Genomic DNA, 26475 nt, shown 5'->3' on the forward strand with positions numbered 1-26475 from the left:
AAAGAAGTCATTGGGGGCCATATCAGGTGAGTAGGGAGGGTGTTCCTATACAGGTATTTGTTTACTGGCAAAAAACTCCCTCACAGACAGTGCCGTGTGAGCTGGTGCATTGTCGTGATGCAAGAGCCATGAATAGTTGGTGAAAAAGTTCAGGTCGTCTAACTTTTTCACGCAGCCTTTTCAGTACTTCCAAATAGTAAATTTGGTTAACTGTTTGTCCAGTTGGTACAAATTCATAATGAATAATTCCTCTGATTTCAAAAAAGGTTAGCAACATCGTTGTAACAAGTTCGCAAACTTAATTGTCAGACCTTGTATATATGAAATCTGGACTATATATATTATGTATTAGATTGGAATATATTAATATATATTATATGTATATATCATGTTATATACACATATAATATATATGATACATATGATATATATTATACATGTTTGTGTGTATATATATGTACACACACACACACAAAATGCTTCCAAGGTGTCACTCACTCTAATTATATATAATATGCATATAAACTATGCATTATGTATATAAGATATATATAGTGCTGCGAAGATATGCCACTAACTCTTTTAAGTCCTTTTGCATATATTAACTCATTTAGTACTCCCAGTAACCTTATGTGGTAGGTACTTCCAGTGTCATCCCATTTTTTGGATGAGGGCACAAGAGCACAGTGATGTAGAATAACTTACCCAAAGTCACACAACTGGGAAATGATGGAGCTGGGATCTTAACTAAGGCAGCCTGGCTCCAGGTTCATGTTCCTAACCATTGTGCTATAATTTCTATCTAGATAGGGATTTAAAAAGAAAAGCAATATTGGGATTTCATTGAATATACTATAGTTTATGTTACCATTATATCATGAGCCTTTCCCTGCATCCTAAAGATTATTAAAAATATACTCAAGTCTCAGCTCAAATGTTACCTCGGCAGAGACACTCTCCCTTACACTAAATCTAAAGCAGTGGTTCTCAACCGGCAGATTTTGTCCTCCGCAGGACATCTGGCAATGACTGGAGACATCTTTTATGGTGTTGACTGGGGTGGGTGCAGTTAGTGAGTAGAGGCCAGGGAAGCTGCTAAGCGCCCTGTAGTGCACAGGAACCCCTCCCCTTCACCACAAACGAACCCATAAAGAATATGCTTTCAAATGTCATAGTGCCAAGGCTGAGAAATCTTCTACAAGGGCTGACGATTAAGTTCATGACCTTGCTGCACCGATGTTGCTAATCTTTATTGATATCAGAGGGCTTATTCATTATGAATTTGTACCAACTAGAGGGTTAACCAAGTTTACTATTTGGAAGTGCTGAAAAGGCTGCGGAAAAAGTTAGACGGCCTAAACTTTTCGCCAACAATTCATGGCTCTTGCATCACGACAATGCACCAGCTCACATGGCACTGTCTGTGAGGGAGTTTTTAGCCGGTAAACAAATACCTGTATTGGAACACCCTCCCTACTCACCTGATCTGGCCCTCAGTGACTTCTTTCACAAATACCTGTATTGGAACACCCTCCCTACTCACCTGATCTGGCCCTCAGTGACTTCTTTCTTTACCTGAACATAAAGGAAATATTGAAAGGAAGACATTTTGATGATGTTCAGGACATCAGGGGTAGAACGACCACAGCTCTGATGGCCATTCCAGAAAAAGAGTTCCAAAATTACTTTGAAGGACTGACTAGGTGCTGGCATCGGTGCATAGCTTCCCAAGGGGAGTACTTCGAAGGTGACCGTAGTGATATTCAGCACTGGTTCCAAGCTCTTACCACCAGCCACTTCTATGACATTACCGTTTTGTGGTCTTCATAGTGCTTTTCAGTATTCTGAAAATGTTTTGTTTATGTATTAGTTTACTTGCGTATGAAGTATATGTGTCTTCTACCCTTGACTAAAATACCAACTTTATGAAAAGTTTGTATTAATTAATTGCTATATTGTAGAACAGTACCTGGGACATCGTATGTTCTTAACAAAAAAGGAATCAAAGAATCAATAGCATTTCTTGGATGGTATGTCATAAATTATTTAACAATTCCTCCATTCAGTTAAAATGTAGATTGTTTCCAATTTTTGCTATAATAAATATTTTCAAACATTATTTTCATATATCTATTTGTTTTTACAGGTTGAATTCATAGGAAAGGACTTATTGAATTAATGGTCAAATTTCTAAAGCTCTAATTTCTCATATAATTTACTAATTGCTTTCCAGAAAGACAATGTCAATTTGTACACATGCCAACAGTGATTGGATTTGCCTGCTGTTCTCTGACCAATTCTATGTTTTATCAATAAAGTAATTTATTTTTTTATCAACTTGAAAAGAGCTTTGATTCAAATCTCAAATTTTCAACATCTGAAAAGATAGTCTTTCACTGTCACAAGAGGTAGATGTTTTATTCATATTTTCTGCCTTTCTGGGAAATTTTTGTTCCACAGCTTGATTCATGGGTAATTCTGTTATCTCCTGCATTATACGGAATTAGGCAGTTAACAACACTCCTTCTGTGTGTATAGATCATATAGATCTTATAGAAAATATTTATTGGCTGATTGATGATTGGATTGGGTTTGTTTAGCTGGTTCTTGCCTTTGTGTCATGAGCGCTCTGACAGATTCTGGAGGCTCTCTGCCAGCTTCTAGGACTTGACGGCTTAGTACCCATCCATGATACACGTATACAAACATAGGATGGGATGCAATCTATACCAAGGTCCTGGAAAGGCCAGGAATCAAGCCACGCTATAAGGAAGGACAAGAGGATTGGAGAAGCAAATCACATGCTTTTTCACTACCACATTTTGCCCATGTGTGTGCCCGATGTATCATGGAATCTATCAAAGGCCTGATTGATGGCTTAAGATATATTTTTCTGGTGGCCCACCTGATGGGAGTTTAGCCCAGTGACCTCCAAAGTGGCATATATATAGTATATATACCTAGGGAAGGTACAAGCGTATTTAATGGAGCTAGAGCATCTATTTACATTGATTCTTTTTACATGGTAATATAGCTATTTTTACATATTTTATAATGTACATAGCAGTTAATATGGCAGCATAGGTATCCACTGTGTGTGTATGCATATATATATGCATATGTATACATGTATTTATACATGTATACACATACAGACACACACACACACACACAGTAGGCTTGCTATTTCCCCCTTTTTTACTAATGAAAGTTTACAATAAAAACTTTGGGGACCACTGGTCTAAGTAATGGACTGAGATCAGCTCTCCACATCCGTCTCCCCCTGAAGGAGATTCAATTTGCTTATGCTTCCTGTTGGTACCCAGGGTGTGGTTGCTGGTACACTTCCAGCCACAGCAGCTGCAGTAGTGGCCTGAGTAGACTTTTTCTCTGAATTTCTATAGTGGTAACAGGATTAACAGACTCTATTCTGGAAGTACTTGGGTGGCATAACACCTCCCAGCAGAACTATTCCTGACAAGGATGTGCAGATGGAAATGCATATTTATGTCACTTAAAGCCTACCAGAGACAAGGATTTGAGCTATAACAATAAATAGAAAAAAAAAATTCTCCGGCGTTTTTGGTAACCCATACTCCAGCGCAGTGACTGTACTTGGCCAAAGACCTACAATTTGCTCTTTGTCCGAGGATAAAATATTCAGCACTCAAGCATTTCAAGGTGGACCAGTCTGAATATAGTTTAGAGTGTTAAAGAAGCTAGCACAAAATTAGGTTAAAATGTCAGGTCTTAAAAACAACAGGACAATTCTATGAATTGTTTGGGCCATTTCAAGAAAAAATGTCTCCTTTAAAAAAGGGTGTTCATTTTTTGAATCTGTTAATAATGATAAGTTTTATAAAATTATTTCCAAAGCCCAACAGTCATTGTGCACAAGGTTTCCAAATTTAAAATAGTCTTTATAGCAATCCTTGACACACTTTCTTCTGGCTTCCTTCTAAAACACCTCTGACAATACAGAAAAAGAAAAATGCTCACAATCTGAAAACTGTAAATTTGATAGTCCTGGGAAAAATTTTCTCTACATACCAACCCATTAGAATTGAACTGAAGAATCCAGTCAGTCTGGCACTTACGCTAGCTCTGCTGAGAGTAGAATGAGCAACCTTGGTTTCTCCTGTTCCTGGTTCAGACATCAGTACTTTGTGTCAACCAGAAAACTAGGCTTCCATCTCTTTTGAAGATGAGTGCTTTTTGATCTGATCAGAGAGCTATAGTTTTTTGTCACTCTAACCAATCTAGATATGATTTGTCACAAAAACAAAGGAAAATTTTCAAAAAATTTTTGAGGTTTTATTATAATTATGTTGCATGAAGAACTCTCTGAAGAAAAGAGAAGATAATCTTAAGGATCAAACAAACAGAGATGAAAAGCTTACAGAATAGATTCAAAGGGACATTGTGAAATAAGGGAGATTCTGAAGAAGTCAAAGTTGTGATTACAGAATTAAAATCTGCATTAGAGGCAGTGAAACACAGAATTGGCGCTGCAGAAAATATCGAGCATAATGTGGGGAGCATATATAAAAACTTCCCCATAGTTGAAAAGTAAGAGACAAAGATTTAAAGTTATAATGATAAAAACAATGCTAGATATAGAGATCAGAGCACATAGATCTCACTTAAGAGATATAGTTTCACAAAGAGAAACTAAGACAATTTAAACATTAGCTTTGTTCAAAGATCATCCTGAAGTACCTGCCTGAGTAGAAACAATTTTTGATTGTGGACCTCACTCCTTAAATTTAGTAAGAAGAGACCCACAGCCCTAGGAAGTATTTTGAATTACAAGAATGAAGATCTTTTTCAAGCACGCAGACAAGCAAAACTTGGTCATGTAAGAAAGAAATGTCCTGAGGTTGTCCCCAAATTGTTCTTGCACAAAACTAAGTGCCAGAAAACAGTGGTGCAACATTTTAGAGATTTTGAGGGAATAAGAATATTCCTTGATAATTTTATCCTCCATCAGCTTGTCTTCTGTGTGAAGGTAGAATAAGATATTTTCATGATACATTGTCAGAAGAAAATATACTATGCTTAAAAAAAAACACAAAAAACCCTTTTTTGAAAAAATATTTAAAGCCATATTTTCACTCACTGAAAGAACAAAACAAAGTTTTGCAAAGCTGTGACAGGAAAAAATGATAAATGTCCTGAGGAACCACCAACTAGTACAAAAATCAAAATTACAATGAAAGCATTGAGGTGAACTTTGCATTCACACCTAACTGACTGGAGATGCCCATAGCCAGAATCCAGGAATGCTCGGATGTGCAGGGTCTCCTTTTAGGATGGGATCCAGGTGTAATGTGCAAGGAAACCTTTTCATTATTAATTTTTATTCTTTATTATGGAAGTAGCCTGGAAAGTATACATAATAAAGATTCTCTGAGAAAACCTCCGTTCACAAAAGCATTCTCTGAATTTTCTACATGTTTGTAATAAGCATGAGTTTTCTAAATTTTCTGAATCTTTCAGGTTTTCATAAATGAGCATTTCAATGCAAAAGTCCTTCATAAAGTTAAGTAAATATATTCCCTCATTGAAGAAATATTCCTTTTCAAAATGACAAATTAAAAATAAGAATCTTTAAAATGAGTGCTGTAAAGTACTAATGTCATGACATGGGTTAGAAACCGAGATAAATGGAAACATTGGTGGCTAAAATGGTCAGTATGCTTACACTGATAATTTTTTTCTTTGGAAAGTATTGTATTTTCTTTATATAATAAAAGGAATGATTAAGGCAAGTATTATATGTCTTTATTCTTTGATGATTCTCTAAAATATTTTCAGAAGGAAAGGAGAAAGAGAGAATGAAGAAGGCCCTGGAGCTGGTGAATATTTGAGTCAGGAGCCCATCTCCGAACTATGTGGGATGACAAAGCGTCAGGGCGAGGGTGATCAGTGCCATAATAATCCAGCTGTGAGCAGAGCTTTCCATCCACACTGGTTTTCATGGCCACCACCTCATTCCATCTGCACTCCTTCCCTCCCACACACACACATTTGCAGCTCCCAATTCTGTGAATGCTTTCACAAGTGCCATCCTTCCTGCTTAGAACTTCCTTCTTCTTGTCTCATTTTACTGGAGTCCAAACCATCACCCAAGACTTGGCAGAAATGATAGTTTACTTAGTCAACAAGTATTTGTCAACTGCCACTGTACTAGGAAACCCTGCAAGGTTCTGGGAACATGGAATGGATGAAACCCATTTCCCACCTGCATGGACATTTCAGTTTTTCTGAAGTCTTCCTGGCCTTGTGAAAAAAGTCATTTCTGTTCTTCCATGACATACTAAGCATGTATTTTCCACTGCAAAGGAAGGGGCCCTTGCTCTGCTGTTCCTGAGCTTAGCACAATGCTTGGCATCAGAGTTGAATGAATGTAGAGAAGTATCAACTCAGTGGTAGGTAAAGAAATGTCTAAATTCTGCTTCTTTGGCACTAGTCCTATGTATTTTCTCCTATATTATATTGCATCCAGAACACAGATAGCCGGCACTGGTGAAATGTTTTCAAATAAGAAGTTTTCAGATATGAACTTCTGTGGAAACTGAATAGAATTACAGAATTTTAGATGTGGAATAAACCACAGATGTCAGCTACATCTCCCACACACCAATTCATCCATCCATCCATTCATTTGTTTCACACCTACTATAATAATAAAAATAATGATAGCTAACATTTGCTTCACACTATGAGAAGCTTTGGCTAAGTGCTTTAAATGAATTCTCATTTAATCCTCACAATAACCCAAGGAGGAAGTTATTACAAGTTCAGTTTTCCTAGTGAGGAAATGAAGCTTAGAGTGGAAGGGGGCTGTGCTTTTTTCTTTGTTGTATCCTTAAGCTGGTAAAGATTGGAGTAAGAATTTGAATTTAGGCATTTGAAGGCTATAGTTCTTTCTCTTAACCACTTTGGTATGTGTAAGAAATACAAAGATAAGTGGGGTATAATTGTGCCTTTGGGAACTGTGTGGTCTATTTAAAGGAGACAAACATGTCAGCTCATAGGTTGTTCACAGGCCTCCCTTCTGTGCCATTGGTAACCTGATTTTTGTAACAGTGTATTTCTCCTTACCGACTAATGGCTGGTTAGAATTCCTCCGAGGCCCAGGTTCAAATGAAGGACAAAGAGATGGATCTTACACGATGGGAGGTAAGACAGTCTGGCTACCTTGTCCCACTCCCTGGGACTCTGATGCACATGGTGATGTCAAGCTGTCACTGTGAAGGTGTTCTTCCATATTTACAGGGTGTTGCTAAGGTAGGTGGTGAGTGCTGGTCAGTGTCCCAGCAGCTGGGTCAATTAGTCACCTGGTTCCCTTTTAAGAGCCTCTATCCATTCAGTTGTCACAGCATAAGAACAACCGACCTGGCTGAACTCCCGTGCGTCTGATAGGTGAGGGCTCTGGTTCTACCCCTCTTAGAAAATCACAACACTATTAACCATTACCACATCCACGCTTTAGGCGCCAGAGTTTTCAAGGTGCTTTTATGTCCCACACACTCTCCTCCAAGCTTACAGGACAAATAAGTTCTGCTGGTTTCTTTCTCTGGACACCTAAGATCTAAGGTAGGAGAACAGTCAATGAAATGGAGAGTCAGAGATTCGGGTAAAATTTTGAGTTGTTCTTGGCAACTGGACATGAAGACTCTTTCAAATTCTAGGTCCTTGACTTCTAGAAACGTTCTTATGTTGCCATAAGACAAAACTTGTAATTTTAGCTCACTGTTAAGAGCTTATTGGCATTTGTATTTTTTCAAATGAGTTATATAAAACTATGCATTTTAAATCATTTTAAATAATTGATATTTATGGATTTGTTGGTCCATGTACTTGTAATTTAGTACTTTGGATGGGTAGCGTTTCAACAAAGCACTTCTTTACTATAGCTACATCTGCTTTGGATTAATCTCACTTTAATTGAATGCCAAATACATTTACAGAAGCTCAAAAGGTTGAAAACGGTGACAGAAACTCCAAAGGAATAATACTTAAGATGGAACCAGAGGGCCTCCTGGGTTATATGAACTTCCTTACCACTTAGCTAATGGAATATTTAAACCTGAAATGAGCCAGCCACACTTTGTTTGAAGTTGTCCCTTGGTGATACAAACAAGTATAAATATACCAGGTGATTCCAATTCAATAATTATGGCAGACTAGAAAGAGTCTTTTTCTCTTTATATAAGTCATCAGAAGATTCTTCTGATGTTTTAAAGGAAATGCACTTGCTATTGTCAGGGACCTGTGAGAGGTATACCTTTACAGATGATCAGCTTGTTGAGTCCAACTGGTATATGTGCATAATTTATATGTCATGTTGGCACAAGCCCACCTAAACCTTCTTTTATAATATAATATAATATAATATAATATAATATAATATAATATAATATAATATAATATAATAATACCTAGGACATTGATTCTCAAACTTTAGCATTCATCAGAGTCACATGGATTGCTGTGTTACGATCTCAGTTTCTGATTCTGTAAGTCTGAGCTATGGGCAGATTTCTAATTTCAAATGCCTTACCATGGACCTTTGAACAGCGAGGGGCTTAGGAGCACCAACAGCCCCCCCCCCCCACAGGTAAAAATCCCCATACAGTGTAAGCTGGCCCTCTGCGTCCACGGATTCCCAACTGGGAACTGAAAATATGTACATGAAGCAGAGAGTGATGGGAAACCTAGCATGTCTCATGGCCAAACTTCTGCCACCTGCTTCAAATGATTCTCATTATTCTGTACTATCCTTTTAGTCTACTTACAGCAGGATGTTAATATGTGAAAACAACACTTTGTTCAAACATTTTATTCGTTGCGCACCTATTAAAAGCCATAAGGCAAATAAAACTGAGAGAGGAAGCAACTTTCCCGAGGTCACACAGCAAAACTCCAACCCAGTTTGGTCTAACTCCAAAGTCCTGTCTCTTGCTACCATCTATCTCTGCACAGATTCTGCAAAATCAACTGAGATAGGTGCAGAGCACTGTAAAACACTGTGTCCGGTATTTTGGGCCCGCATACACTTAAAGTTATGAGTTAGAATTAAAAATGATTCCATCTTTTCCTTTCCGAGCAAAGGTTACTTTGCTAGATTTCAAGCAAACTGGTTGAGTGTTTCAGTTCAGAAAGACTGAAGTTCTCTTCTAGAAAATGAGAAATCTGTTGACAATTTTTTGTACTCTGACCTCTCACAATGAATCATAAAGGTTGTTTCCTGGTTCCCGTCTCAGGTTCATCTCCAGAACTTAAGTCTAAGAAATTTCTTTCCCCAACATGCTACCCAATTTTAAGAGCATTCTAGAACAGAACCAGGCTCAACAACAAGGTCCTATGCAATCAATTTAATTCACATACAAATGAATATTAGGCTGTTTTAGGGCTCTATTAGTGTGTTTTTTTCTCAGTGGTGAATTTGTTATTATTCTTGTAGACCTTATCTTTGGTCTTCTTTTATTGTGCTCTTTCGCTGACACCACTTAGTCAATCTGACTTTTGTATCATCCTTTCCACCCCCTACCTTGTAGTTTTCTTTCTTTCTTGGCTATAACCTGATCTGCATTGGATATATACAAGAGCTCAGTATCTGTAGTCTTTATATAGTTCCCCATGTAGCTTTGTGGGGACAGAGCCCCAGAGAGCAGTTTCCAGGCTCTCGGCCTCACATAGAAAGATGCTGACTCAGATAGTAAACGGCCATCAACTGTGATTGCATGGCCATCAGCTGTGGCTAGTTGGCCGTCAGCTGTAACCAGTGAGCTATTGGCCTCTGATATAACTGCTGTGGCTACGCTAGCAGCAAATGGTTGCTAGCAAGAAGATGGTGGCTGGCAAGGGCGAATTGCAGTTAGCACGGCAGAGTGCGGGTTGCAGATTGCAGAGAAGTGGACAGCAGGTTGCAGACAGTGTGGCTCCTGCTTCCTGTGTCTCCAACCCAGCTGCCAGCGACTACAGTGGTATGACTCCCCTACCTATGGCTCCGTTACCTATGGTGTTCCTTTTTGGCCTCACCATATCCTGCGTTCTTATGTGGGGAGCGGGAGCAGAGACCCTGCAGGCCGCCCCTCACGACAAGCTTAATCTTTGTTCTTTATCACAACAGACATTGTAGGAAACACCAGGTTAGTGTAAAAACCAAATCCCTGTGTGTATCTTTATCAATAACAGGTAGAGAGAAAACAACTGATTGTGGATGAAATGGGATTAGTAAACTGCAAGAAACAGCCAATATACAGTTTCTTCGAAGTTTGAAAGTAGGCCTTTTGCGTACTGTTCCTAAGTCCCAGTTACGAACCCTACACGGGCCAGACACAGTACATTCTTCTTCCATCTCCCGAGCTCATCATAATGGCGGATATATAACCTCGGTGCATGTGTAGAAATGACTCTATGCTTCAGCTGAATTTGAAACCTCAGTGGTTGGGCCGTTTTGCTTTATTATGTTCTATCAGCTATTCTGGAAGCCCTTTGGATGGGCTCCAGATGTTCCATAAAAGGTGGCACTTTTTATAAAGAAAAACACTTAGGTTTCTTGTTGGCAGCATTTAATGAGTGTGTTCTCTGAAGATAGGAAGGCACCGTGCAGAGGACACGTTCACACAAAACTGTAATTCCCACAGCGCTCACTCAGTGCCTGACTTTACAATGGTCCCTCTGCCTTCTGAGTGCCAGAGGCAGTAATGGGGTCAGGCAGAGAGCTTCCTGCCACACTTAAAAGTCTGTCCTCTGACACTTCACCTCTCTGTTGCTGTATTTTTTTTCATTCATTTAGAAGTTCACTCAGCAAATGCCATTTCCAGTTCTGTTCTCTATTAAAACATTGATACATAACATCACTGTAATTTTTGCTGTTATTTTTCCCCTCAACCATCCAACAAAAAAAGGAGATGGGTAAAAAGGTATGTTAAGTGAAAATGTAATATTATATCTTCTTTTACTTTCACAAACGGTGTTAAAACAGATTCATTCGTTTTGACTAAATACAAGGTTTCCAACAAGGATTTTCAATAAATGACATGACAATGTCGATACGTGTGCTCAAGACAATGGAGGTTAAAACTATTTTGAAAATATATTTCTCGAATATACCTTGTGTGTCGAGAAAAATACGGAATAAATATATGGCAGATATTTTTCCAATATAAGAGAAGGCTTTTACACCTCTGTGCCACGATGAGATAGCCAACAAAACAATTTTTTTTAATTTAATAAGAGAAAGTAATTTATAATACTGATATGTCAATATGTTTTTCAATAAACTTCTCTCCAGATTTTCTTGAATCCTCGTCAGTGTTAGAATTATAATTACATGTCTTCCTCCCACTTTGAAAGTGGCACAAGGTGTTCATTTGCAGTTCTGCTGTTGCAGTCGTCTCTAGAATAGAGATGTCATGACTCAGTTAACAATGCTTTATTATTCACATTGATCTTTTTTTATAGTGTTCTTTATCTCAAAAACATTGTAAATCAGATATCTGCCTCCCACTCTTTTGTTCATTTGCAAATTTTTATTATTCTAGTTTAAGAAAGCGATGGCGTGTCAAGAGTCAGTGTGTACTGTTTAGATGTTCCCCCTGCTTCAAAGTCATCTTCTCCATAAAAAGTGAAGATGCCAGAAGCATATACACAGTTGTAAGAAAATTTTGTTTCTCTTCTGTATCAGAAAAGGTTTGGTGTTTCTTAAATCCACGAACACGAAACAATAAAATGAAAATACATTTTAGTGATAAGAACAAAAGAATTTTAGATTTACGTCTTTCAAAAAATATCATTTGTTTCTGCCTCAGTTTATCCATCTTTATGTGGTTTTTACTGCAGTAATGCTATATTTCAGTTCAAGATATATGGTGGTCCTATTCTTGAATTAACTTTACAGTGAGTCCCATTTAGACCAATGTTCTAGTCGAAAGAGTGGTGGCCTCCTAAGACTTAAAGCCATGGTAGCAAATCTTCGTTTCATCACCAACTACCAAGTTGTTTCTTGATTTGATGCTTACATGATCTAAAAGAATTTAGAAAAAGTGTAAAACACACATCTTATTCCTGAATTCATCTCTGTATGGAACAGTATGGTAGTCATGTGAATTCACCAAAATTTACAAAAAATAACATAACTATAGAAAGATCCCATCCATCCATGACTCTACCTAACAGATGTATTCAAAGCAAGACTATAATCAGTAATTCACTCACTCATTCAGAAAACATTTATGAACTCTTTACATTGGTACCCAGCAGTGTGCTAACTACTGGTAGGTACCCAATACTGAGTAAGATAAGACTTGGCCCTGCCTTCAGAGCTGACGCTTCAGTGGGGTGACAGCCACTCAGATAACTTCAATAGCGTACAAGAAACGAATAATAGCGATTATGTGCACAGTTAGGTGAGTGCAAAATTCAGGAATTTGCAGTTATGCTTGGTGTAATGTGCAAAAAGAGATGCAATTTTCACAGGATCTCAAATAATTAGTATTCAACTGCCAGGTAGCAGTGAGGAGCAAGGCTATTCCAGGAAGAAGAAACAAGTTTGTAAAATATGGAAGTATGAAAAACAGTGTTTAGCAGAACATGGTAAGAACATGGTGGGGACACAAAGAGGAGAGAAGAGGTACTGGTGGGAGTTAAGGTGAAGCTTTTTCTCTTTACCTATGGATTTTAAACTTTAGCTACTGGAGTACTAGTTCTTGATTTGGGGTAGGGGGATGGACCCAAGGAAATATATGGGTTCTCACCTTAGGAAAATGAACCATATGCAGCCATACAATACGGATTCCTCACCCCTTGCCCCCAAACATGCAAACTATATTCAAGTTCCCTTGACTCCTGTTTAAGAATCTGAAATAAAGGTTTTAAGGAGGAATAAAACAAGTTCATATTTCTGTGTGAGAAATTTCAATATGGAGCATGAATTATAGGGAAAGTAGACTGAAGTGCAGGATTCTAGTTATTCTCCTACTCTTCTTCAAATTAACCTGTGAACCAATTACAGCCTTTTTACGTTGTTTTTCCCTGGGCTACTGTGTTATCAGTTTCTGAATTTGTCTGTACTTCTTTTCCTTGTCCTAGAGATGAGAACATTTCAAAAACAAAAAAAGGCTGGGGTTTGTGATTAAAAGGACCAAATGCTACAAAAAAGGTAAGAATACTTCAGGATAGGAAAAAACAAAACAAATCCAAACAAAACAAAACAAAAACCACTGAATTTGGCAATTTGGTGACATCTGTTAGAACAATTTCAATAGATTGGTAAAGCTAGAAGACAGATTAACGTAAGGTGAATGGGAGAAAGCAGAAGTAAGAAAGTAGAAAAGCTGAATATATTACTGCCTCAATAAGTAATAGCTAAATATTTCTAGAGGCTTTTGATGTGCCAGATGTTTTATGAAGTTTTTAATGTATAAGCTTATATAAATCCTCACCTTTACCCTCTGGGCTAAAGGCTATCATTATCCACATTTTACATGTGAGGAGGCTGAGGCACAAAAAAAATCATGTAAATTGTGAATTATAATTACAGACAATGAGTGGCAGAGCTGGGATTGAAACCCATGAAATCTAGTTCCAGAAAAGAAGATGAACTTTTAACTACTATTATGCACTGCCTCTGATAAAGTAGACTTAATCGGTAAATAACATTCCTAGTACATGTAATAAAATAATTTGATAACAGTATTATAACAGTAACATAGTAAGCAATATAAATTATACACAAAGGAGAAACTTTAATGACATCAGTTTGAATTAGTCACCCCTGGTATTATAATAACATGTGATAAATAGTTCAATATTTTGAAATGGATAAGGTGCTAACAGTAGTCTATAGTACCTGTAAGTTGTAGAAGTTCTGATGTGCAGAAAGACATTTTTTGGAAGTCAATATCTACAATAACATCTGAAGTATTACAATAATGTAAAAATACAATACAACACTATATTATTTTGTGTTTCACTGCGAATGGAAAAATCTTGACAAAAACATCTTTAGTAAAAATTTAATTTGAAAAGTAATCTATCTTCAGCATAAGTATTCTTTACTACCTCTCAAAAGAAATTGTTTGGCTTGTAACTGATGTTAGGCTGCCAAAAAATTTAAATGTTTCACTAATAGAGATTCAGAGATAGTCTCTGTTATTATTATTATTTTTAATATAGCCCAAAAGTTTTGGGACAAGGATCTGTCGTGTGCCTGTTCTAAGTAGTTTGTTCTATTTCTCTCCTAGTTACAGTAAATGAATACATGTAAAAAATGAAAATGTTTCCAAAGTCAGTTTATTGGTGCAACACTCGAGGTTGTTTACTTTTTGTAAGTATGGTTCTAAATGTTGAAAACTAAAAGCAAACCAAAAAAAATACAAAAGTTTTATACCTTTATAATGGAAAATGTATATTCCTCCCATTAATTTTTTTCATGAATGATTTATTCTTTGATAGGCAGTACTCAAGTCTCACTTGTATTCTGGCTTTACTTACTAAGATGTACAGTTGGGTTATACCTCGAAATTCCTTAATTCATTCAGCTAACGGTATTGAGTGTCTACTATGAGACAGACACTGAACTAGATGAGGAGAAACTCAGATAAAGAGATGTAAGTGAGTTTTCAAATAGCTTCTAGTACAGTAGCAAAGTTCAATTAGGAGACACTGAGAATTCCATGTAACAAATGCTGACACTTGAAGTTATAGAGATACCAGTGAGGAGCACCCAGCTCAAGCTCCATAGCAGAAAACGTCTCCCCAGAGAAGATAGATCAAGAGCTGAATCTGAGGAAGAGTAGGAAAGATGCACGTTTTCTTTTGTAAAAAGTGTGACACTTTTTGTGAAAAGATTTTTTTTTCAATCATCAGCATCCTGGTATTCCCATTAGAAGGTGAACCGACGAAGGAGACTGAGGAGGAACAGTCAGGACGTAGAAGAAAAACCTGGAGAAAGCCAAGGAAGGTGAGTGTGTAAAAGAATTTAGTGGTCAACAGTGCCAGTGCATGTAATAGGAACATTCTACATTCAGAAAGCTCCTTATTTGCACATATTGGGGGATCCTCTGCTTCAAATATGGCTAAGGAAATTACTCTCAATTACATTATCTTTAGATCATAAAATTTATGTTGATGACAGAGACTGGTTGGTTGTGTACTGAGCCAAATCTGCTTCTTCTTTCTGGACACACAGTTAAACTACATTTCCCCGCCAACTTTCATGTAGATGGGGTCGTGTAAATAGTTCTGGCCAAAGGGATGTGGACAGAAATGATGTGCCTCACTTCCAGGTTTGTCACCTAAAATGTACCACATGATTCTCCACATTTTGTTCTGTATTTAGTGGACACCTTTAAGCAAAGAATGCAGTAGAAAAACCCTTGGGGATAGCAGAAGCACCAGATGGAGAAAAGCTGGATCCCTGAGTCATCATGTGGTGGAGAGCAACCCCAAAAATACTTATGTGCATTGAGCTTTGGGTGGCCAGGAATGAACTTTTATTAATTTGCCATGGAAACTTGGGGGTTGTTTTTCACAGCATCTGCTGTTAATAAATCTGGCTAATAATATCATAATATGGAATACCACTCAAATGTGAATTAAGCAATAAATAGTTCTCTGTATTTATTATAGAAAAATAATAAGAATATTTACTATTTATTGAATTTCAGGATTTATGCAAAAGTACAACATATTTATTATCTAATTTTACCCTATAAGAAATGCCATGAGATAGGAACTATTACTAGTATCTCCACTATAGTGTTTAAATAATTGGGTCTCAGAGAATTGTAGACATTTACTTAAGATCATAGAATTAACAATAGGGTTTGAATCCATATTAGATGAGAGAGCCGTCTACTTAACTCTATATCGTCTCCCACTGGTAGGTACCATAGTATATGTTGAGCAACAAATATCTCATATTATTTCTTTCAAGAAGGTAAATATAATTTAACAACTATGTTTAGTAAAATTCCCTTTAATCTGTAGAATAATGTAGGAGATCCATTTTACCTCCAGTATAACAACAGAAATTCTTTTAACAGTATGTGCTTTCATAAAGATATGTGTTTATTTGTGAGTTGGTATCAAACCCTTATTTTTGACCACTAGAACTATTAGTTGGTTCTCAAAACCTCTACCAACTCATTGTTACCATTAGGTAAATAATAGATGACTCATCTATCCACACCTTGTAAAACTAGCCAAATGGATATTTGAATAACAACAGAAATCTCTCTTGAAATTGGCTGGTAGAAATTGACCTATGATAACAGCCAGCTGTAATTTATGAGTCAAAGATTCTAGTTTTTCGGTGGATACCTCTTCTAAGTAGTGGTTTATCTATGGAAAAATTAATCCCATCCCTTCCTCCTACTTGAAGTTTGAAGACAATGCTCCATGATGAAAAAAAATAATAATAACTTAGATGCAATGGCCAAGGATACATTTAAATATGAGGATGCTGTGTGCCCACTCTACCTTGCTTGTCTGAACAAAGGTCTTTATTAAAAAAGTAAACTTCAATTTGAATAAAAAGACCACAGCCTGGCCACCTTTTGCCCCTTTTCCCTGCTGGTAGAAGCCGGCGTGACCCTTACGGCCAGGAAGCACTGCTGCACAGGAATGTGCTGTCTTGCCGTTGCTCTGCATTTGGAAGAAATACTTTTTTACCTTTCCTGACAAAACAGCCCCATTGTTACCAACTGTAAATGTATTAAAAACACACAGGGACATTTTAGTATGTGTATCGTGCATGAAAAATATTATTGCCTGGCAGGCTCCAATTGGCAAGTGGAATAGGGTTTTATTGAAGGAAACAGCAGTACCAACAGCCAGCGGTGCACAGGACGGTAATTGTTCTTTTAACATTGCTGCGCATTTTTCCTTCCCTCGTTTGCACAAGCGAGGGCTCCTGCGCTGCGCTCGCCTCACCCAACCTGGCGTTGGGTGCTTACAGGAGCAGCCAGCCGCCTCTCTCTGGGATCCAGCTGTCAAGGCAAACTTACATTCTTTCCCTTTCCCTGAGCTTAGCCCTATCCCAGAGCTCCCACCGCCTTCTGAGTGAAAGCTCCGAAAGATCTCCCTTCTAAATTGTATCACCAAGTCACACTTCCAACTGACGGAATAAAAGAGCCAAATTCCAGAAGTATGGTCTGAGTGACTCGTTAGTTGTTCTGGATGATTACCTCTGGCGATGGTCATTTTGGTGCTGCTTAACTAAATCCTGCAGTCTTTTTCTAGTTAGTTATTAATTAAGGTTCATTTGCTTAATTAGTGAGAGAAAGAGAGAGAGAGAGAGAGAGAGAGAGAGAGAGAGAGAGAGAGAGAGAGAAGAGGGGGGTCCCCACTACTTTCCCTCAGTGGCAATGAAATCAGTTGGCCCAGAAGTCACAAAATAAATTCTCCTCTGGAAGGACTAAACAGGCCTGCTATGGGGGTGTGTGTGTGTCTTTTTCCCTTCCAGAACTAAATAATAGTCCTGTTCTCTTGACGGCTCTTTAGCACTCTAAGCTCCCAGAGCCTTCTTGTCTGCTCCTTCCACCCTGTTCCCCTCTAACCATTAATGAATATGTTCAACTGGCCAGGGTCACTTGATTATTCTGACATAATGAACTGGGAGATGCGATTTCCAAGTTCTGAGGCTGACACTGGCAGGGTGATGCTTTCACCTAGAGGTGCCCCAGCTGTATAGTCGACACACTTGAAAGAATAAATATTGATCTGCTTTCTCAGGATGGGCACCATGTGAAATGTTAATGCTTTTCAACAGCTTTGGACACACAAAGTAGCTATTATTACCACTATTATTATAAGGTATAAAATCTCAGAGAGCATCTCATCTTTACCCTTTATCCTCATGATTAGTGCACGTGTGTCGAGCATCCACTGTATTCACGCCACCACTCATGTGACTGGATACGGTGATGACATTCTAAGACAAAGACAGTGATTCTGAGTGTCCCTAACGGGGGGATGTGGGTTATACACAACAATAATATGAATACATATTGTTTCGTGGACGTCCAATGCGAATGTTCCCTCATGGGGCCTCACTGGTTATTGGGTTGGAGGTTTTCCACTTGTCTTCCCTGGGTGGTTCATTCTTTTGTGTAGAGAGAACAAAAAAAATTTGACATTTAAAACCATAATTGGCTATAAAAGTTTGTGGCCCTGAAAGGGATGGGGTTAATATCTGACCTTTTGTTTGGCAAAATCATTTCTGGTACTAAAAGTGAGTTTTCCCTAAGCCCTGGTATAGGAGATAATCATAGTTAAATTGCTCTATCTAAGAAAAAACTGGAATGTGTGGTTTGGGTAGTACTGGTAAAGCTTGAAGGAAATAGGTGTGCAGCAAGATGGCAGGAAGAAAGGTCTCAGCATGGAATCATGGCCAATTAGAACGGCCAAGTGACACAGCGAACAATGTGGTTATCGAATATCTAATTTTAAATCATTTGCTAGCTGGTGCTTTGATGACAAAGCCCTTCTTCCCTTGTTTTCTTCACTTTTCACTTTTTTCACACTTTAGTGAAAATCTATTACTGATGGTAGTAAGAAGGAAGAGATTTATTGGAGTCATACATAGCCCATGAAGCCAGCTGAGGTCCGGGTAGAGCTGAGTGAGACGTGGAAACGTATTTGCAATGAGTGACTTAGGATTGGGCCTGAGACAATTGCACTTTTCTCAGGTGTCCTAGACCCTTGAAGAGAGTGCTGGGCTGATATCTGGGTTATACACTTGTTTACTTATTAAGCTATTAGTTCAATGGATGTTTATTGAACATCTACTAACTGTACAAGGAATTTTGATGGGACTGGAAATACAGTAATGGTAAGGTACCTAAATTTGGTACAGTTTATGGTAATAAAGAATGGGATATACATATATCTGTTTTGCAGCATTTTGGAAATTTATAAGCATCACTTGTGATCTTCCTACAGACCAGCCTTTCTGTTTTCTTCCCCACTTCTTCCTTGTTTCCTTTGTTTTATTCAAATTAACTTCTTTATTGGCTCCTAAGTTTTCAGATTTGATTGAGTTTTGCTCAATTTGTTCTCACATGTAATGCCTCTCCTTTTCCCCACCTAGTCAAATCTTGTCATCTTCTCTTTAAAGCCTGCCTTGGACATCCTCAGCCTGAAGAAATCTGAATTTTTTTCTGATTTAATTGGTCTGGAGTGCAGTCTGTGCATAATTTGCAACAACTGCCAAGATGATTCTAATGTGTAACCAGGGATGTGAGCCACTGTCCACAGGGTACAAATAAAATTTCTTGGTCCAGTTTCCTCTGCATTTTACTGCAAAATATCTGTTTCTGTACATTTTCTTCTATTCACCATCAGAGGAGAAGGGGCCTTCCTCCTTTTAAAGGTAAACCTCTGCATCAGGAGTTTACATCTCTATCTCTTTCACCAGCCACAAGATGTGTCTTTATCCACCGTCATCCCCTTTCCCTGTATTTTCAGTCTAATTTTCTTCACTCTGTCCTCCCTCTGCAGGCATGCTTAATAAATATTTGTTAAGTAAATACTCAAATGAGCACATGACTTTCTAATCACCAAATCAATGATCTTTAATCAGTTTCCCTCCTCCTTGATAATGGCTAGTCAGGCCCACAGCTTCGTCCCTGACTTCTTTAATGTAGAATTCTGGTTTTTATCCAATTCTGTTGTGCAGACTGTTCTTCTATTCCTTACAGTGAAACTTCTACTTATCCTCCAAAACGCAGCTTGGATGGGAACTTGCACTTGGAGTCTTCTATGTCAACTCCAGCTTAAAGTGATCTTGTACACCTCTTCCTCTTCCTCTTCAATCCTTTGAGGACAGAGATCGAGGTTTTCATACCCCACAGCGTTAAGCACAGGGTCCTATGTAGGACAGACTATGAACCAGGTACCGCATAAAGGAATACATCATTTTAACCTTAAAAATAGTTAATATGTATGCAAAGATAAGTAATAAGCACCTTCAAGGCAAAAATGCATCTCAACATACCTTGAATAATGTAGGTGTTTTATGACTGTATGCCAGCGCTATGGACCTGTATTGTGAATGTGGACAAAGGTGGAGTTCTTCCCTTATCATATTGCACTCAAAGTGCCCATCAGTCAATATAGGAAGCTATTACAAAGAAATAGGGATGTACCTACCAGGATCTCCAAGAGGATTTTGAATTGAACTGGAAAATCCTAAAATAAGGGAAATTAAAAAGAATTATTTGCACAAATATTCACTATTTGTTGGTTTTTCCTTTCTAGGATCTCTTTCCCCCCTTTTTTCAGGAAAGAGAACCCTACTTTCCAGTGGAGGACCTGTTCTATACAGCTCAAGTGGAATGACCTTGCACCCCTGCTCAATGCATACAGACAGGGTACCCTGTGTCCTCTATTTCCAGCCGTGCTTTTTTGTTAATGGTTATGAGAATCAGGTAGTACCAATCAGCGCATTTCCTGATGCTTGAGATCAGCATGCTGAGATGAGGGTTCTTTCCTCTTTTGTGAGATAGAAAGATAACGTAGTCTTGTGACTGACAGAAGCCATCTTTCCTGCCATGTGTAAAAAGTCTAAAGCCACAAAGGGGGTCCAAACAGCCAAGTAGAGGAGGTAAAGGCAGGGCACTGAATTTACCCTTTGGATCTCTGGATTTACTCATTGCTGAACCTTGTCGACTCCAGGACATCCTAGGTATGAGAGCCTACACATTCCCTTTACCTAAGCTAGTTGGGTTTCTATGATCTATGGAAAGAGACTTGCAGAATTACATAGAAGGTTTAATTAATTTTAAATATTTCTTCTGATTCTGTATCCTTCCCATCTTTTCTGAGAGGACACATACTGATGAAACTCTCTTAAAAAAAGAAAGGAAGGAAGGAGGGAGGGAGGGAGTGAGGGAAGGAAGGAAGGAAGGAAGGAAGGAAGGAAGGAAGGAAGGAAAGAAGAAATGCTCTAAATTTAATTGTTTAGTCTCTGCTTTCTAACTCCCGAAATGTTCACAGAGTAGAAATGTTTTATTTTGTGAAGGTATGCCAAAACATCTATAAAAATGGCTTAAAGTTGAAGGCTGGATCGCATGCTAAAATGATGTAATAAAAGCTGAGATGTGATTTCTGCTGACCTGGTCTTTCATCAGTTCTATTTACGTCAGGGGAAAGAGGGGGCAGGAATTTACATATATTGAGTACCTACTCAATTGAACTATTTCATGAAATTTACACCTGTCATATTGTGATCCTAATTTGAAATATTTTTAGTAATCCAAATGATTTTCAGAGTTCCATTCTTGCCCAATATTACCTAGCTGGTTAGGTATAGTAGATTTGAAATTAGAATTCAGTTGACTGTGACTTCTAAAACCTCCCTCTCCATCATCCATGATGCCATGTAACTGGAATGAATATTAGCTTTGTGTTCTGTTCTCAACATTTAGTCAACTGTCTTGATATTCGTGGCTTGGTGATTATTGTTTTGGGAGGAAAAACAACCACTTTCTGGGAAGAAGTATATTGCTATTTAGAGAGTATGAGACTTGAATTTGGTGACAAGAACTCCAGTCCTATGATTCTTTTGTTTGTTTGATTGTTTTTTGTTTTCCGTTTTTTCACTAAAGACCTCTGATCATGGAGCTCAACGTTTTTACATCTTATTTTCCTGCTTGGTCAAATAAAAGATGTGAAACTTGATCATCTTTGCAGTCTGTTTCAGCACTCTCCTCTTGGTAGGCACTTCACTAGAACCTCGTACTTCCCCTATTGGAGATCCTATCGCCTGTGTTTTGATTGTGTTAGATGCAGTGATGTCTCGTCCATCTCAGTATCCCCAACAACAAGCCCAATGTCTGGGAAATGGTAGATGATCGATTAATATTTGCTGAATAAATAAATGAAGGAATGAAGTTGATTCACTTTGATGTGCAGAATACTACTTTTTCTTTATTTACTTATCCCCCGGCCCCACCCAACTGAACAAAAGAGTTATCTTTGAAATTGCAGAAAATACCTCTAAGTTTGCAGGTGAGAAGTAAAAGTAGGTTAATAGATTTGAGTACTACAAACTTCTATGTATCCGCATGGACTTTGAAGAAGACTTTCTTTTAATTCAAAGCTTAAGATAAGCAGAGTTAAGATAAGCAGATTTGAAAAATAGAAGATGTACTTTAACGTGTAAAACACTCATTTTAGGTGGCCATTGTAATTCAGCTTTTAAGGCTTCATGACTGAGAAGCCTGGTGAACCTTCTGTATGAATGAAGCCTTCCTTAATCGGCTTTCCTATATTATTTCATCCTGGGAAAGAAAAGCAGTAGCTGAGCCAGAAGCAAGCAGTATAACAAAAAAAGGAGTCTGTGGCCAAAGCAACAGAATTACTTTATTTTTTAATCCTTTCACTTGTGTTTGTGAAGGAGAAGAAACATAATTTTTTGTCTTTGTTTAGACATTGGACAATACAAATCACAAGAACATATATTTTAGACATACTATTTTTTGGTGTTCTTTGGAATTTGGACCCCAATTAAAAAATATGTGTTTCCTAGCCCTTCTTACTGTGAAAATCCTTGGCAATATAAACAGATGCACTGGTTGGCTTTTCATTCTGACACCAGACTGTCTGAAATAATAGCTCTAAGAAAGTGTGAATTCTTTCATTCCTCAAGCTTTAATTGTAAGTACTTAATTTGTTTCTCTTTCTACTGCTGACTATCAAGCCTATCTGGTTTATTTTTCATTGGGTAAGCATGGCGCATCTTAGAAGCCCCTCATTTTGAAAAGTGTATTCTGCATGGGAAGACCAAAACAAGCTAAAATTTTGAATTATTTTCATACTCCAGGGCACATCACTGTAATTTAACAATTAAAATACTTCAAAAAATATGTCTTGTTCACAAAATTTTAGTAATAAGTCTATAAGGTAACAGAGTAAGGATCTTGATAAGCAGTTGGATAACACTGAATATTTATCATAAAAGTTGATTCCTTATTTGAAAAATGAGCCAAGTTAATAGTTTACTAACTCATCCTGACCTTTCACAGTCAAAGATATTCTTCGTTTTTTTCTGTCAACCAGTTTTTGCACCTTGTAACCCATTTGCTGTCAAGGCGTTTTTAGCCATTGGACTGTGATGATATGACTTCTGTACTTACATGAGGTACCACCTATGGCACATTAGCCAGAAAAGTCAACAGTTGCTGTGAGTGGAAATATTTTGGAAGAATCGCTAGGTCTGATCTTCCTGAATATTATCATATTTCCACTTAGAAAAGTTCGCTAGATAGAGATGTGTTTTTATTTTCTAAGGGCAAAAATACAATCAGAGAAAGGCAAATCATGGCTGGAACTCCTGACAAATATAATGAAGGACTTCTCATGCTCTTCCTCCAGTTGGCTCCTTAAGTCTGTCTCTAAAAGTGCATTTACATGTTGAGATACTTTCACCAACTATTTTGGAGCCTTATACTAAAGATGTTTATTCCCCTTTGTAAATATAATGGAAAGAATGATTATGGCTAATATGTAATGAGCTTTATGTTAGAAATTGTTAAGATCTTTATTTTTGTTTTACTCAAATTATAGATGCAGAAACTGAAACTGATAAAATAATTTGCCCAAGCTCACTCAGTTCGTAAGGAGTGCAGAGGGGCTTTGAAGTGAGGCCTGCCTGGTTCCAATAATCCTGTGCACAAAACCCTAGAAACAAAACAAAAAATAACATTTGTTTAGGGCTTTAAAATGTATTGCCTAAATCTAGTAAATAGCACCAAAAGAAAAAAAATCTTCAGTATGCAATTACTGAAGTAACTATCTTAGATGCTGGAAAGAGCTGAGGTAAGGGTAAGGACCATTGATGTGTATTGCTGTTTTTGACATTTTTATATGAGTGATGAAAAGGAGTCTTGGCGAATATGTATTTCCAGTGGTGAAAGTAGAGAGTGTGGATTTGGGCTCCTGGATTATTTTCCTAACTCTCTTTTACATGATACATCATTTAATTCATTTACCTCAAATTAATCTCCCCTGAAATTAAGTTGGCCACGATAAATATCTCTTCAGGAACGGGGGAAAACGCACAGTGATGCTCTTGATCTTTTTGCAAAAGTGTGAAGACGATTGTGTCCATTTTTTACGTTTTTCTCATAATCACCTATGATTATGTGGAATTGGACTTTGCAGAACATGAAGTTTTCGTGGCCCTTGGGTTCCATGAACATGCTTGAAGGTAATAGCCTGGGCAGCCGTGATAGCTTCTAAGTTGTTTCCTTTTTTTTTTTTTTTTTTTTTTTGGTCTCACTGCAATCCTTGCCAAAGCTTCCCTCCTTCTCTGCTGCATTAGTAATGCAAAATGAAAGTCATTGTGCCCATTATATCTGTTAAATGGTTTCCATTTTAACTTGAGAAAAATGTATTGACGTTCATGTGTTTGGCATGGAAAATGTGTATATCTATCAAAGATAGCAACTTGTCTGTTGGAATTACAGTGCATTATGTATAATGCTGCTTTTAGCTGTGCATGTACATTTTCTGGAATCTTATTGTGTCAGAGATTGGAAAGTTTACACAAGCATTGGTAATCTAATTTTTGTCTGGTGGGTGGCTGTGGAAATATGGAGTATTTGAAAAAGCAAATGTCTTAGCCATCTGTGCCAGGGAGTGGTTTTGTGGCGGGGGTGTCTAGTCAGGTGGGGTGAAAAGCATCCATCAAAAAAAAAAAAAATAGGTTTTACAAATATTGCCCCAGGCCTAAACTAAATGTTAATTTCTCAAGAGCAGAACGATGTAACAGTTATTGTGACATGGTTTTTTAGCACATTCCTGGTTATTCTTTTCAGGAGTTCTAATAGTAAGGTTGAGGAATCTTTTTTATCTTTCTCCTGCCTCCTTTGGATAATCCTTCTCTGGACTATATTGTTTCCTATGTCTTTTGTCTTCTGCAGACGTGAGTCGTTGGCTCATGAACATCTTGTTAAGGTCTGTTGAGGATTAGGGGCCGTAGCACAATTTTCTTGCTGAGTCTTTTTATTGGGGATTTTTTAGTTGGTTTGTCTTGGAGGTTTTTGAAACGTCTTCTATCAAGCAATGATTTTTCATTTTTCTTTGTTCTCCTCAAAATTGGGGTTGTTTTTTGCTCAACTGTTCCTGGGGTCCAGGTAATGAATGGTACTGTTTAATAGGTGAGAGTGAAATTCTGTGTGCGGCAGCTGTACAGCTCTCTCTCAGAGTTGCTTAAATTTTACTCACTGCACTGCCACCAAACTGTAATGTAGGTTTTGTTTTTTAGCTTTAAATACATTTCAGTCATCCATATAAAGCAGGATTTCTTAACTTCGGCACAATTGTCATTTGGGGCTGGGTAAATCTTTATCTTGGGAGAGGGCTATCCTTTGCATGGTCAGATATATGGCAGTTTCCCTGTCCTCTACTCACCAGATGCCAGCAGCACCTTCCCACAATGTCTCTTGGCGTTCCTAATGTTCCCTGGGGGAGTGTGTAAGATCACCCCATTTGAGAATCTCCGATCAAAAGCAAGGTTAAAAGGCAAGGCTGCCATGATGTACAGGAATTTCCATAAAAAGCACTGAACTCAAGCACTGCAAGTGACAGTGCTGAGAAAGCTTTGTGTCTTGGAGGATATGTGGAGGAAGTGTATCACACATCCCTGGAGAAAATACTGTGGTAATTGTCTATAGTTTCTTAGACTGAGTAACAGAGGAGGTAAGGGTCACCTTTTAACTGCTTTGCTTCTGATTTGCTAATTATCTTCTCACCCTGTGATGCCTTTTATCTGCCCTCTATGCGACTTGACTCACATAAAGAAGATTCTAATTCTTCTCCGATTTTCCACCTTAACTACTTTTCTACCCTAACCTCCCTGTTCTCCTATTTCCCCCACTGGTTTTTCTTTGGCTCAAATGGAAACATGGTGCCCATTTATTTCTTTAATCCATTCACCACCTAATAGTACATTCTCTTCTGAGGATGAATTTTAACAAGATGCTTTCTCCTCTGTAATGCACTCCAGTAAAGAAATAACTTTACCCTGATGAGTATCCTCTGTCTCAACTCAAAAGCAGAGATGCCACCAACCACTGCACTGTAGGCTTTTTCATGTTTAACTTTTACTCAGTGCCTTTTTGAGTGAGCTGCATTTATTATATTTAATGGAAATCTTATGGGCCTGTCAAAAGGGCATCTATTGGCTACTGAAATAGCAATTAAGATAACATACAAATGAATGAAGTAATCAAATGCATCTGATGATAATATCAAGATTATTTTTTATATTTTTAAATGCTGTGAAAGCTGTGGAGGTATGCTCACAAATCTATTTGATCAATATATGGATGTAAAAAGAAGAGGAGACAAGATTGACTGATGAATAAAATGAAACTGACACAAACAGGCTGACAGCCAGCTGTAAGTCTCTTTAGGGCAAATGCAATTAACTTAGAATAATAGACTCAAATT

At 37.8% G+C, this 26475-nt stretch overlaps 1 protein-coding gene across 1 annotated transcript in view; it reads right to left on the reverse strand.

Moving 5' to 3' along the window:
- MDFIC2 (MyoD family inhibitor domain containing 2) overlaps positions 1 to 25558 on the reverse strand; it is a 45005-nt gene extending 19447 nt beyond the window's left edge. Inside the window, exons 1-2 of the mRNA XM_033131780.1 lie at positions 25435 to 25558; positions 20170 to 20208 (exon numbers count right to left, since the gene is read on the reverse strand). Of these exons, the coding sequence (XP_032987671.1) occupies positions 20170 to 20208; positions 25435 to 25558 (163 nt within the window). The remainder of the gene's footprint in view (positions 1 to 20169; positions 20209 to 25434) is intronic.
- Positions 25559 to 26475: the final 917 nt, after the last annotated feature.

This window comes from Rhinolophus ferrumequinum, chromosome 17 (genome assembly GCF_004115265.2).
Source record: "Rhinolophus ferrumequinum isolate MPI-CBG mRhiFer1 chromosome 17, mRhiFer1_v1.p, whole genome shotgun sequence".
NCBI classification, from domain to species: domain Eukaryota; kingdom Metazoa; phylum Chordata; class Mammalia; order Chiroptera; family Rhinolophidae; genus Rhinolophus; species Rhinolophus ferrumequinum.